At 38.2% G+C, this 15,998-nt stretch overlaps 1 protein-coding gene across 1 annotated transcript in view; it reads left to right on the top strand.

Moving 5' to 3' along the window:
- Positions 1–626: 626 nt before the first annotated feature.
- cadm1b (cell adhesion molecule 1b) overlaps positions 627–15,998 on the top strand; it is a 154,491-nt gene continuing 139,119 nt past the window's right edge. Inside the window, exon 1 of the mRNA XM_042414935.1 lies at positions 627–744. Within this exon, the coding sequence (XP_042270869.1) occupies positions 669–744 (76 nt within the window). The 5' untranslated portion in view covers positions 627–668. The remainder of the gene's footprint in view (positions 745–15,998) is intronic.

Below are 15,998 nucleotides of genomic sequence, written 5' to 3'. Positions count from 1 at the left end.
ATCTTGCAATTTGAGTTAAGGTCTTATTAAAAAGTAGCACAAATGTGCATTGTTTAAAAAAATATGTTAAAAGATAGCATCGTTTTCTTATCTGCAGCTTTTAAAAGTGTCCTAAAACACGCTACAACACACACAAATAGCTTGCCTACTTTATAGTAAACACAAACTAAATTCTGTTTATCGCACAAGAATTATTTGTGCTTCAGCTATAAAAACGAAAGCGCAGCCAGTTGAGTATATGGTCTCACCCAGATGAACTTACAGACTATAACCGTAATAGAAAATTACTATAATATCCCTATAAAGTGTCTGTGGTTCTCGGTGGTGAGTTTATGGTTACCTCACCGCGCTCCATGCTGTTTTACACTTCCCATGGTATCAATGTAATAGTCCTGCAATATTCCTGTTGGGAATCACAGTGTGTCTTTAGTGTTCAGTGGAGACATTTGCAGACAGTGTTTTCACATTTTTTAAAGAATTCTCCTGAGGTATCACTTTAATATTCGTATATTATTTTATAGGCCTAGATGTCATTGCAACATAATGCAGCCCAATATGATAGCAGGCTCCCTGCTTGAGCCCTCCCTCCGCCTCTCATGTGTCTACATTTTCATCCCATGGCCGTCTCTAGGTGATTTAGCGCCGCCAGTCTCAAGCAGGTGTCCAACATGGCGATCACGGGGAGCGGATCTCTCGCTATTTTTCTCTCTGTTTTCGCGATTTCAGCGGCGTTTCTCCCAAAAGGTAAGTTTTTCGCGTCTTGTGTGTCTGTGATGTAGAATAACCCCTTCTACAGCTCAAGCCCGAGGAGTACCGGGGAGAAGTTGTGGTGCGTTTGCGCGTTAGATGCGCACAAGCTTTCCCCTCAAATCTCAGCATCACTTTCTATCGCTGTGATACTACCGGAGCTGCATGTCGACTTCTAAATATCCACGCTTCTTGAGACTCTTAGGCTTATCTCGTAAATTTAGCGCTGATTGAAAGGGTGTTGTCCTGAGTTTCACTGCAATAGGCTACAGAGGACTGCTATAAAAAGTATTGTGAGTGCTGCACAATTACATAGACGGCAAGAAAGTGAGGCCAGTAATAATGGAGTGAATGCTCGTACAGTGTTTGGACCTTGGGCAAGTTGAAAGCAGTGCTCCCTGATACGCTCTTTATTGTAAAATGAGACCGATTCTCCGGCTGTGAAAGAATAGTACACACTCCTTTAGTCGTACCGCATAAACCTTCACAGTCCCAACTCATTCCACTGTCTACATATCGCTCAAGTCTGCGCTTCAGGTGCGCTTTGGAGAAAAACACGCATTGCAGCTCTAGTCTCGCACAGTGTCCTCTGGCCGCACAACTGCAGCCTCTGATGCCAGTGTGTGATCCGGTCCGCAGTCTTCACTTCTCCTGCTGTCAGTGAGGCTGGAGATGTAAATCTGCCACGTCGCTGTTGGGCTTTAAAGCGTGCAACTGCATGAACCAGGGACGCCTGGATGTGCACGACCATTGCAGTCCCCGGTCCGATTATTTCCCCCCCCGTTATTCCTCCGCGGTTGCATCAGAGTTGCATGCGTCAGTGTTTTTTCTTCTATCCCTGGAAAACGTATCTGCTGACAATACTGACGCATGTGTAGCGGTTAACATGTCAGTTTACAGCTGCTTTAAATCCCACCCAGCGGTAGGATGGACATGTTCTTGTTGTTGTCAGTCCCGGGGTTGTTAAAATGGCAAGCAACAGTTGAGATGACAGGTTTACACTTGAAGATCACTTGAGTGACTTTTTTTTACTGGTTTATTTTCAGTTTCAGATAGCCTTTTGCCATCAGTGGCCAAATACAGTGGTGGTATCTGCATCACCCATCAACAGGTCTGCAGAAACTCATTAAAGCATGTGAATGTGTGTGTGTGTGTGTGTGTGGTGAGACTGACGACCTGCTCTCAAAATAAGGTTACTCGTGAAACTGAATTTTTAGACAATGGGCTTTTCTTTTTCTTTTGTTATTTTCTTTTCTTTTTTTTTTCTTTTCTTCTTTTTTTTTTTTTACAGCTCACTGCTTACAAGGCTTTCATTTCACAGTTGTTGAATTTATTATGGTCTGTGTTGAATAGCAGTTGAATGACATTTACAGCATTGTCTAGCGTCTCCTTGTCACATTAATTTAATTAACCTCTCAGTCAATTAAAATAATGCATCATGAATGCGCAATAACCTCCAGCTCAATACACCCAGGGTTGCAGCATTAGGAAACGGGTGCATGCAGCCTCTTGGTTAAGGTGAAATCCCAAGCCACATATGGTATTATCTGACCTGAGGTTTTTCATTTGTGTGATTGTCTTTGTGAAAGCTGCTTGGAGCAAAAAAGAAAAGAAAAAAAAAGACCCAAAGCTCTTGAAATGTTGAAGTGCTGACACCCTTCTTCCTGACATCTTCCAATTTTTCTTTGCTAATAATCCAGAATAGCTGGATTTTACTCTATATCTGGTTAGAGAAGAACAATCCCACTAACTGGATGTGGTCTGACACAATATCCTAGAAACACAGAGAAAGAGAGAGACAGGTGATGCTGGAACATCACGACAGAACATCATGAGGGAGAGATGTTCCTCTAAGGACTGGTAAAGCTAAAGAGTTGCCTCGTCTGAGCATCCTGTTACGAAATGTTGAGACTTTTAACAAAGAATCTGCAACAAAGAATCCGCCCAGCCCCGTTGTAACATATCAGATGGTTGTATTTCAGAAGGTTGCATAATCCCACTTATTGCCAGTTTAAAGTCATTCGTCAGGACTGAGTGATGGTGAAGTGGATCAATATGAGCTGTCATGACGCTTCAAGGCGCCACTGAAGGACAGGATCTCAGAGAAACAAAAGGAAACATACAGTTGTTACGGTGCTATTGGCTGTCAGTTGGCATGTGACACGATGAGTGATTGGAAATGTCCGTCTCCGGCTGCCTATGGTGAGGTTTGGCTTTGAAACAGATACTGCTGAAATCTGCTAGCAGTGTGCCGCTCTGCCCTCAAGATGTGTTTGTCTGTTTGTGTTCTGGAGAATGGTAGCTTTTTATTCCATCAATTATCACACAAGTGTTGAGCTCTGTGGTTTTTTCACTTGTCTTCCGTCAGCAGTGCATACTTGGGGTTACAGGAACAGCAGTACCATATGAATACTGGTGTTGAGTACTAAAGATGAGGTCATTAGAGGGAGCACAGAGCTAGGACACTGGAGGAAGGAGTACTCATCTTTTGCCCAAGTATAAGTACCAATACAACAGTGTAAACATACTATATTTCCAGTAAAAGTCCCACAGTCATACATAAATTTGGTAAAAGTAAAAATCGACAGCAAAATATTCCTAAAGTATCTAAAATAAAAGTACTCATTATTCAGAGCAATGTCCCCTGTAAGTGTTTCAGTATAGTATCATAAAGTATAATATTTTACTGGATTATTTTTTACTGAGGCATTAACAGTGCAGGTAAGCAGCATCTTAGTGTCATAGTTAGCCAAGGTGGAGCTAAATTCATCTTCTTTATAAACTGTAGATTATTTTTTATGAGCTCATCATTGGTTTTGTGTGTAAAGTCTTAATCCGCAAAGTAGCTTAACTATAGCTGTCAAATACATGTAGTGGAGTAAACACTACAATGTTGGCCTCTAAAATGTAGTGAAATAACATGAAGCAGAAATACTCATGTAAAGTACATGCACATCTAAATTGCATTGTACTTACTGTAGTTACAGTACAATGTACTGAGTAGGCGTGCAACTAGTTTGTTTGTTTGTTTATTTGTATCTCTTTTAGCTCAAGGCTAATTTACCAAGAGCCCATTATAAAACAACAAAACATTCTCAGAATCCTTTGGGCCTACAGCACACATATGTACACACTTTCACACCATTGATTGTAATACACTCACAATTACACACTCATTTAAGCTTAATTATACATAAAATACACAGCATGTGCACATACGCACATTTGCATGTTTCTAAACTAATACACACATTCTGACAGTACAAGGATACGAGTGCTGTATGTTAACATCTAGAGTAAGGGCTTACAGTCCACAATATGTCAGTTATTATTCATACTGTAAATACATTATTGTATTGAGTTCCATTGTTTCCTGTAAATAAAGGCCTGCCTACCCATTTCTGGTGATTAATGGTTATTTTCATTTTCAGTGAATCTGAATATTATTTTATTGATTAATCTGTTCATTTTTTGATCTATAGAATGTCAAATGATAGTGAAAAATTTCCATCACGATTTCCTAAAGCCCAATATGATGCTTTCAAGTGTCTTGTTATGTCTGACAAAAAGATCATTATATACAGATATCTACTGTATATATAGATATTCAGTTTATCATCACATAAGACAAAGCAAAGCAGGAAAACATCAAAATTGAGAAGCTGGAACCAGAGAATATTTTACGTTTTTGCTTAAAAAATGACTCGAACGATTAATTGATTATCAGAATTGTTGCACATTAATTTTCTGTGGATTGATTAAGCGACTAATGGTTTCAGCTCTACACAGAACCACATGCAGTACATCAGTGCCATCTTTACTGAAGTGGTCTTCTTCTCTCTAGCTATGGAATAGCACTTACAGTACAGTACCGTGTTTCAGGATAAATTTAATACCGCACTTAATGGGCCATTGATATGTGCCTGGTTATGAAGTATTTCATCGCCTGAACGTTGAGATCACCACAGTACATCATTTGTAACAATAATATACTCTTCTATTTAAAGAAATTGAATTTATTGCTCATTAAATTTACATTAAACTCTGCTTAATAAGCCTCACTCTAATTGCTAGATAATGCATGGCACTACTTTATGTGGTGGCAGCTAATCTTACTGTTTAAAGGGAGGTGCTGGCAGAGAATTGGCAGCTGATACATGTGAGGAATTTAGCCACTGGTAGCAGATGTAAGTCATGTGAGTAATACTGTTATCTTTTCACCGAGGACATCATGCCTCTGAACTGTGTTTCTCTACTGTATCTGCTCTGAAATGTACTTTTGCTGCTGTGCGTATGTGTAAAGGTGCAGGTCCTTGCCTGTAAAACGAATGTATTTAAACCATCACTATCTTGTCAGAGCATGGCAGTGTGCTAATGTGTGTCCAAGATCAAACTTCACACTCTCTTTGAGATGGCTTATAAAATTGATCTGAGCACAAAGGGAGCTTGCAGCTCGGAAGTGAATAGGCAGATTTCGCTTTTTGTCCTCTAGACTCAGAGGTTGTAGCAGGTCAGCCAGTGTACACAGAAAGAAGTTGGTTATGGAAGTCCATGTTGGGGGAAAATATTGAAAGTCTCTTTCTATCCTTGACTTTCTATTCTTTTCAGTTTCTGAAAGACTCCCATCTCTCCTTAAAAACATCACCTTGGGTGCAGGGTACAAGGGTTTTTGTCTACATACTTTATTGTGTGACCTTCAAGTAAATGCTGTACCTGGCTGTTTTGTCAAGGTTAGAGAAGTGCAGCTGCAGACATGCTATCAATTTAAGTCATGTAGTAAATATGAAAAAAAAAAACCTTGGGACATTTCTATGGAAGGGATTTGTACTGCGGTGTCAAGCTGAATGACAAACTGAGGACGATCAAAAATGTGTCTGTCCGTCTGTGTTGAAATGTAGAAAACAGTCAATTAGGAGAAACAGACAGATGACAGGCCCTTTCATGATTGTGGGGACAGAAGCTTCCATTCATAACTGTGCTGTGGTAATGAGGAGGAGAGCTGATGTCTCTGCTTATGAATATCACATTGTTCTCTGTGTTCCCTGGATCTGAGAGACCTCACTCTATTGGCTGTGTTGCTTAGATGCTAACAATCAAGTCCACAATGAAAAAAAAAATGGAAATGCAATGTTTTTGTTTTGAAAGGGGCATAGAGTGCACATTAGTATGGGTGATGGAGCAATTACAAGCCGCCATTAAGGCTGTGGTGCAGTCAGTTCTTCCTACAAGAAGATATTGGCTAACTCCATTGGCCGGATTTTCTCTGTAACCTGTAACTTACCATCCATGTAGTTCAAACCAATTTTTAAAACAAACAGGATTCCAGTGCAGTTACTGGTTTCCTGCAATTATGTTGGTTGGCTCTAGATCATCCCTGGTCTGACACATAACACTGCAGATGCCCCTTAATTATGTTTTACTGGGCCGGATGTGATTCAAGCCTTGATACCTTTAAAAAATCATAAAAGCAACTAAAATCAGTAATTTTAAACAATGGATGACATGACTACTGTATAGGTAATGTGAAAGGGGTCGCTCATAGTGGTGAACCAATAGATTAATTGAGCATTTCAGCCCACAATCTTACTGTTTCAGTCTAACCACTCATATCAGTGTGGGTTTTGGTTGTAGCAGGCAGCTGTTTTCACCAAAAAACCCACTGTAAATGACGTGCCCAGTATCAAACAGCAGGCAGACACAGTTAGCGATTAGCTGATGGACATAGCCACATAGTTCATGAAATGCAACTTTTTGCTCCATTATGGCATTTTAAAAACTGCACTGACTGCCCTTACTTGGGCCTTGCAACATTCTTTCACTTGTTGGATTTTGCTAGAAGTTGGGGATGCATCTCACATTATCAAAATTTACACTGATCAGCCCAAAGGGGCGCTCTCCATAATTTGTTCACTCATCCATGTGTCATATGCAATATCTGAGAGACCAGTGATCTGATTCTCACAAATATTAGATCTTGTATTTCATCACAGCACACGAGGACTCATAATTACACTGTTTGGGCCAAAGGGGGACAACAATTACATCTTAAAAATAGCACATAATAAGCATATTTATTACTGATTGGTCCCGACAACTTCACTTCACGATTCACTGACTGTACATGTTGAATTGTTGCTTATTTTGGACCATTCAAAATATTTAGATTATTTTCTTTAAGAAACTGTAATAAAATCACACAGCTAAAAAGAAACTCAACTAATAGAGAACCTTGAGACTCAGACCAGAACAGCATTAAGACTAAATAACTGTTGCTCAGTGTTGAGGTGAAAAGACTCTTTCTAAGAGAGAATACTGAATCTCAAATCAATAAATTCAGTTATTGAGCACCCGCTAATCCAGTGCTTGAATGGGAGTGAAAAAGGTCCCAGTGCTCTAATCAGCAACTGCACAGCATTTGGATTTGTAAGAAATGTGTTTTTGTCTGGTTTACTAAGAAGAATGAAGGCTTATCATTACATGATTGGTCACATTTAGAGGTTTGTGTTAAGAGCCTATTTTGATTACAACCACCTTGAAGGGAGTTGGCCGGCCCCGTTCAGAACATTGTTTTCTGCTGTGGTGTAATGGCAGTTCTTCACTTATTCTGGAGGCGAGAGCTTTTCTGTGTCCGACAGAGCTCGGTTGCACCTTGCATGTCAGACAACAGGAAAGGAGCAGCACCTCTCTGTCTTCTCTCTGGGCTTGTTTGGGCAGATCTGAGCCTGATAAAATGACCACTATCTTCCTAGAGTCCTCTGTAAGCAGCAGCACACAGGTGGAAAAAAACAAGAGTACAAGTGCTCCAAACCAGTGAGTCCAACGCAAACACTACACTAATCAATAAATCTTGCATTGTTAATAGAAAGGCAACATGCTGCAGATACCTTTAATCTGAGATAAGAGTAAAAATGATTTATATCTGGCCTTCATACAGTGCAGTGAGATTTTAAGACAGGTACTGTACTTGCTAAACACCATTCTCTCGAATCAGTCACTCCCCTTCTTGTTGGAGCTGTTTGCAAATGTATTTATGCAGACTTAATGAAATATTATTCCCTTACACAGCAGGATATAGCAAGACTTCGGGACAGCATTAGAATAGCCTGGACCTTCCACGTTTCTACTTCTTTTCAGCAGTGCCCCCATTGCACACTAATGTCTCTCTAATTTTATTTGAACAGTACACTCAGGGATGCCAGCTGGAAAGAACAAAAGTCTTCTAAAGAAAGGATGAAATGGAATACAATACAATAGCCCTGCAATAAATTCTACCTGACTTAAAATGTTCAGTTTTTTATGAACTGATAGGGCTGAACTAATAATGATTTTTATTATTGATTAGACTACAAAATGTCAGAAAATAGATAAAAATGCTCACAATATCTTCCCAGAGTCCAAGGTAATGTCTTCACTTACGATGCAATCTAATATGACAACACTACAAACTACAGAGTCAAAAATCACCATATCAAAGGAATACTTCCATATTTCAGGAGATACGCTTATCAATACCACTACAGCCAGCGGACAGTTAGCTTAGCTTAGCATACAGACTGGAAACAGCAAGTCTGGCTCTGTCCCTATAGGTAAAAAAAATCCTCCTACCAGCATCTCTGAAGTTCACTAATTAACATGTATATCTTGTTTATTTAAGCCGTGTTAAAGTTGAGATGACATGAAAAATGCCATTTTAACCCTTTTAGATCATACCCCCGTCACATTGTGCACCCATTTAACAATGTATGCCAAACAAACCAACAAAAAAATCAATTCTTTGTATTCCTATATCAAAATCCAATCATTTTTTCTTCCTGTAAAACAAAATATGAGGTGTGCATAGATAGGCTTGTACCAACCAATTTCAACCAATAATATCATGACATCCACCCATCAATCAATCTTCGAATTTTAGTGGCACAGAGTTAAGATTCATTATGACACGCCCACTTTTCAACATTCAAATCAAATTCCTCCCAACGTTATGTCCCACCTGTTTATCCTTTTAACTCAGAAATATGTCACGATACGAAGGTTAGATACTCTCAAAATGCTGTTTCATCTGGACTTAAATAAGTGTCCAGGATCAGTTGCCAGGCAACCAGCGGAGACTCCAGGTCTTGACCAAGAAATAGTCTGATGTAATCGCCTGTAAAATGGTGAATTGTTATTTTTACACTTCAGCATTGGAACAGATTAAACAAACAAGATTTAAAGCATTAATTTTGTCTTTGGACAGAGCCAGGCCAGCTGTTTCCCCTTGTTTCCAGTCTTTATGCTAAGCTAAGCTAACTATCTGCTGGCTGTCGCTTCATATTTAACGGGCATGTAAAAAAAGGAGTGGTATCAGTCTTTTCATCTAGCTCTCAGCACAAAGGTGAATTTCCCAAAATGTCAAATGATTCCTTTAAGTCAACACCTCACTGACACTTAACATCTGTTAAAAACATTAAGTGCCACAGAGGTACATTGATATTTATGTGATATATTGGATGTTAGATTGACGGGATAACACAATAGAAACTCCTGCAGTGTTTGTGGAATGCAATATAGTTTGAGCAGATGGGTATTTTACATCTTCCTTTACTCTTGGTGATAACATAATAAGATGACTGCTTGGGGGATAATTTGTGAGGAAAATGTGTGCTGTCACATATGCTCATTTTTTTTTTTTACCTTTTAGAATTTATATTTGCCAATATCCTCAGTTGTCTTTAGTAAAGCTGGCAAACATAATCGTTACAGAATTTACAATTGATGCAGAACTTTTTGACTCCTCTCAAGGTGAATCATGAGAGGATTTTGATACTGTTTACACAGAACAGAGCTGTTGTCTGACAGGTTCGTGCTGCCTGCCTTGGGGGCATCATGCTCTTGAGTTATCAGCGTGACGATAGACCCATCTTAATTACTCTCAGATACAGCACTATAATCTGTCATTGTCAGGCTGATCAAGACTGTGCAAACCAAGCACTAAGGCTCATTCACCCAAACCAGAAGCCTATTGATTACTTCTCATACTTGAGTCATTGCGCTGCGGAGGGACATGGGAGGCAATAGAGCTAATGGAAGGGGGAAACTCAAAGTCACATTGTTTACATCTAAGATGACAGGTAAATGTATTTGAAAGGAAATATGGGTTTGATCTATTGGCTCCCAAATACTGTTGCACTCTGTCTGTAACTAACAAGGAAAATAAGCCTTGAGCTGCCAGATATCAACTGCCCTGCAGTTCAGACAGTCTGTTTCTAAATTTGATATTGACATTTTTGTCAATATCGACTGAATTTTTATTGTGATAACATTTTTGGCCATATCGCCCAACCCTAATGGACATATTCATTGATAAAAGGTTGCCTAACGACTCCACAGTACACAAACACACCACTTTGATCATTATGTTTCATATCAAATCTGACACATGGCTGGGCTTTTGTAGGTGGTGGTGGTGATTGCCAGCATACATTTTTGAGAGCCTTTGGTATCATTTGTTTAATTCCCCAAATACTGTTTGCTTTGAAATCTAAACTCCTCTAAATTAAAGGCCTGCAGGCTGAAATTGTTTGGCCATATATACAGTATTTTAGGTATATTTACATCCCTGATGAAAGAGTTGAAATTATACAGATCTGCATGGTGTGTTTTACATTCAACTGTATAGTCATGAGTATAGTCAAGATTTAAGATTTCAGCATTTAAAACATCACCGGTATTAACAGGTTGCAGGATCAAAAAATATTAGTCCATGTAATAAAATATGTGCCAGATACTGATACCAGGTATGTACTGGAATCATTGACTTCAAAAGAGAAAAAGGTGAACCAAATCTCCAAAACATTTAAAAAAATATCTTTTCTTAAACCATTTTTAAATGAATGTTTCTAGTAACTTGCATCCAGTTGTTGTTTTTGAACTTTATATGTATTCCCCTTTCTCTTTTATTTTTTCCTGAAAGATCTAATAAGGGTGTTGAATTTTGTTGAGTGCCTTTTAATGAGCTATGGGCCTTAATGGAGTCCACAGTGCAAGTTTTTCCTTTATCATTATGTGATGATGTTTGTTTTGTTTTGGTCTTTCTTTTCTACAGCACCTTTTAACTTTCCTATTAAAAGTCTGATACAACTTTTATAACTGTATGCAATAGTTTTACTGGTGAAAGTCGAGATGGATCTCATTACTGGACCTCCATTAATGTGATTCATTTGTCAAGATAAGCCGATTCCACTTGTCAGATTTTGACTTAGATTTTGAAGTTAATTCTGTCCTTTGTTCTTCGTTCCACCAGTGCACCAATTTCTGGACAAAATGGAAGAGCTGTTATATTTGCATACAGTATATAAATATCCTCAAATACGCTGTTTCGTTAATCTGTTTTGAAGTTTTATGGCTTTTTGTGAGAGGCCACACCCACTTACAATATTAGTTGTTAAAATAATTGATGTGCAAAAACAAATTCCCATGTATTAATATCATTAATATATTAATATATTAAATGAGTGACTTTTCAATCATTCCAAACTGCAGTGGATAAGTATGAGCTCTGAAGCTTCACAAATGTCCATTACATTGATAATATATTATATTATATTGTATTGGCTAATGGTTCCAATCAATTTTATTCTACCATTACATAACAGGTTAATCTTTCTTCATTCTGTGGATTGAAATGTAAATAAATCATTCATTCATTAATATCTGAGTATGATATAGCAATACACGCACAATCAGTGACCAGCTATAGTATAACTGAGTGACCACTGACATACTAACTTGCAAGATATCTAACAGTGTATAATAATTTTTGTTATACAGTTATGGCTGATCACATGTTGTAAATATATTAGAACTGCATTTGTTGGAAAGCTAGATGCTGGTAGCTAATGAGCTACCATAGGCTGTATGCAGTAAACTGCAAGCTAATGTTAGCTAACTCACTAACCTCTATGGGAAATTATAGTAGTAAGCTTATAGGCTTGCGGTTGGATCCGTAAATGCATTTTCAACAACAAAACATAACGGTAGGAAGTGGAGACGCGTCATCTATATTTATATACAGTCAATGGGTGTCCCCCACAAGTTTGAAGCACGGCCAAGAAAGCAGTGGCAACCGGCAGTGCAGGAGTGCCCTTGCCTTACGAAAGTCGGAACAAGCTTAAAGTTAAAATTAGGCCTTGTAGATCTAATATGAGTGAAGATTCAGCAACTAGATTGCTTACTTCTCGCCTCAGATTTGTCCAGAAACAGATTAGGACCCTTCTCCAACTGACAGCTCTTGAGCAACAGGGACCTTTGTCTTTGTGGATAGCGTTGTAACTTGCAAGCAGAAATCCATACTTTAATATGCAAACAAACTGAAGGAACACGCAAAGTTCATTCCTCACAGTAGAGGCGCTCTCTGCTTCTTTTATTGCATACTCTGTTCTGCAAACAAGTCTCATTTAGTTTTGACAGTCCATGAAGCTCTCACGTTGTGTCTCCATAAAATTAATTGGTCATTGTAAAGTCTGCCTCCTCTCTTAACTGTGTTTCAATGTGTTTTCTGTTATCCTCCGAGGCAGAACATATGCCAGCACCCATCAACACAGAGCTACGATTTAGAAAAAAAGATTCAAAAAAAGATTGCTTTTAGCATGCCTTGCTGTGACTGTACTTGAATGATGAAGTGGACAAGGAACTTTACAGTAACTAGTGAAATTTATCGACACAGCAGCCCAGTGCTCAACCCTTTAATGTGGAGACTGAACTTTGCTCTGTCCCTCATGTCATGTATGGACCATATATGGATTTTTTTCTTGTAAGCTATAATTTTCTCCCATAAAGAAGATCCCTCTTCTGTGAGAGTTACCAGTCCATTCATGCGAAGTACTGCCTGTACTGTATAGGACTGCTATTTCCTTGTGTGAAACTTCAAGGGCTATATTTTCATGCGGGCACATCGTGCAAAACACAGCTTTCCTCCCTTATTTTTCTTGAGGTGCAGTTGTTCATAAACAGGATCATTATTTGTGGGTCGTAAACAGGATCATTACTGGAATTGTCAGTTTATGCCACCGTAAACAGACGGTTTCACTCCCAGTTTGGCAGTTATGATATTGCTGCATGCAGATTCAACCAAATCTAAGTGGATGGCCCACAATAATAATTTAAGTAAAAAAGGAAAGATTAACTACAAAAACTAGAACACATTTTAATTTACTTTTATTTATGGTTTAAACCTGCAAATCTAATGAGTGCATCATGTTACTTTCCTTTCAATATGTAACTTGAGTAGCTTTTGGCAGTTCATTTTGCCTGCTGTATATTTGCACTTGCATTCCTGCACATTCTGGCTGACATTCCTCTTGGGAGAAACTCCTGCAAACTCTCCACACATTTCCGAAGTATTCTTCATAATGGGGAGAGCTCCAAACACTCTCACTGTTAATGTTTGATAAAAGCTTCCTTCTAATTCCACCCTGTTTCCATATACGCCCTAAGTACGCCAGAAGCCTGCAGCCACAAAAACGCCAAAAGTGTGCCACCACTCCCTTGAAGACACAGCATACTTGCTTTGTGCCACCACAGAAACACAATTTTGTTATTTTTTTGTTGCCTCTGATCAGCTTTAGATGTGGTGTAGCTGATTGGATTTAAGTACATATACACCAAAGATTTATATTTATATTTTTATTGGCATTTATTCATTACAATGTATTCATTCACCTTACATGCATGCCGGTTGCAGTTTTGAAGGATATATAAATCTAATATTTTTAACTTGATTTGTAAAAGGACCCAAGCACAAGTAGATGTTTGCCACTTCCAATAAAATGTCAAAATGAATTAAATAACACAGAGGAAAGGGGAAAAGGGTTTATATTTGTCTTTTTTTAAATGAATTTTCAAGTACAGTAGAAATATTGCATTTAATCTCAATAAACTGCATCTGGGAGAAACATATGAGCAAAATATTTTTACAGCCACAGTCCATGGTCCATACTAACCAAATGAAAAGTTTTGTTTTGTCAGCATAAGTGAAACTTAGCTGTGTACAGCAAACCTCTGAGGAAGACAGACCAGCTCCAGTCTAAAAACAGATATCAATAAATGTAAACAGCACTGGCCTAGGGATGTCATTAAAAAGAATGGCATGTCTAGACCTCATAAAACCAAAACATATTGTTATTTCGAAGCAGCAGGAGTTATTGCCTGTGAGCACTAAGATGACATCCATCAATTTAGGGTTTTATTGGAAAATGTAGATAGGCTGCTTGGGAGATGTAAATGATTTACTTAGCATAAAGTTTTGCTTGAACAGGCAGGGAGATAGTGTAGTTAGTGAAGGCAGGGAAGTATGTGTGTGACAAAGGCGGTATTGGAGCAAAAGCTGATTTCCCAAGCCTGAGAGAATCGCGATCTGTGCATGAATAAATAGGCTGGACCTGGAGAACGTGGATTATTCTGGTTCAAATATCAGTAGACTTAAGGGTTGTCAAATGGCATACATGTGTAATAGGATTGTTGTACATGATTTCATTTTGTCACTTGCACCCAAATGTCATCTCTTCTAAGGTTTGCCCTGATTGTTTTTCACTGTGTGCACAAATTGCTGTTTCATTCTCTCTGCCTTTTTATTTTTTATAGCACGTTCAGGCCAATTTAACTGAACCTCTTCACATTTAAAATTCTTTTCATATAATTTCTAATGGTGTGATGGCAAATGAAAACTGTGTTTGTAATAAAGACAGTTAATATGATAGATCTCAGAGCACAGACAAATCACTATTAACTTCATTACTGCCTGTACAATATGACAATGTGCAAAATGTGATGTGACAGCAACCTGAATAAATCCAATTAACATGAAAAACATTTCAGATTTGGTGGCACACAGAAGTTTGTAAAATTCCACATCACATTTTTTGAAATGCTACAGCTTCAAAATACAGAGCATTTGCATGCAGTTGTGTATCACTTTGACATGCTGGCCTCATCTTTCTGTATATCTCAAATCTACATTTATTCAAATGTGTTCAGTGCAGTGAAGGTTGACACTGCATAATCCATCAAAATATTTCATTTGAAGAGAGGGGCTGGAATTATTTGAATCATCAGAAAGCAGCCCTGCTTGTGGTGAAGAGGCTCACTCTCAGATATTAGATAAGTTTTAAAGCCAAGGAACAAAAACCTAAAAATCTTTTGATATATACAGTACATGGCATGAAATCAGTCTTTTCTTTCAGTCTGACCTTGTCTCTTTCTTTTCTTATACTGCTGTGTGTCTCCAGCCACAAAACATTACACAGAGTAAATAATGTGTTTTCTGTCAGTAGTAGTCATGCAGTAAAACCGTGTTTAGGTCCTTGGAGTAAAGGTGTAAAGAATCTCTTCTTTAGAATGATTGGCATTTATTCGAGAAAGAGTTGAATGTTGTGATGCCTTTGATTCTGATTGTGTCTTTTCAGAGGAAAAATGATTCAGTATGGACACCATGATCATCGCTTGCCACATCTGGCCTAAAACACATTTTTCACATTATCAGATTTTCACATTTATGTGTAACATTCATAAACACGTACATGTTTACATTCCTGCCACAAATTCCCATTATACGTGCATTTTTTTCTTTCCTTTTCATTTTTGGGGCATTTTTTTGACAGGTGAAAATGCAGAGAGACAGGACACATGGGTAGAGTGAGGGGTGTGACAAGAAAAAAAAAGGTTTATGTTGCATGCGTTTTAACCAGTAGGCTACCAGGGTGGACCTAGAATTCCTTTTGCTGCATTTATAGGCGATTGTGAGCTCCTATTTTAGTTGCTCAAAGATTTGTTCAGTTGCATATTGAGTACATCTTTACATTTATTTTCCATTGAGTCTATTCCTTTTCGCCTAAGCTTACATCTTTGATTGGCATGTTGTTGCTGACCTGAAACTGGAACTTTCAAATCTAATATTGCCAAGTATAGAAAATATGTCTAAATATATCCATATCTTGCATGCAGCAGATCATTCTTTCCTTTTCAATTACAAAGAAATGTAAATGTGGACATACAGGTAAAGCTGACGACTATTTTCTTAACTGTTTATATCCTCCTGTCTTCTACCTTAGCTGTTTATTACTTTCATATCAATTCAAGTTGTGCAATCAATTACAAAGGTGTACCATGAAGTGTAAAAATTGTACTAGTGTCCACTCTTCATTTGTCGCACTGAAAAAGTGCGTGGGCTGAATATGGAAGAGAACAAAGAAGATGTGTTTCAATGCCCGTCTTTT

Source organism: Thunnus maccoyii, chromosome 6, assembly GCF_910596095.1.
Source record: "Thunnus maccoyii chromosome 6, fThuMac1.1, whole genome shotgun sequence".
Lineage (NCBI taxonomy): Eukaryota > Metazoa > Chordata > Actinopteri > Scombriformes > Scombridae > Thunnus > Thunnus maccoyii.
The sequence above is the reverse complement of the archived record's forward strand: the minus strand, read 5'-3'. Positions and strand labels throughout refer to the sequence as shown.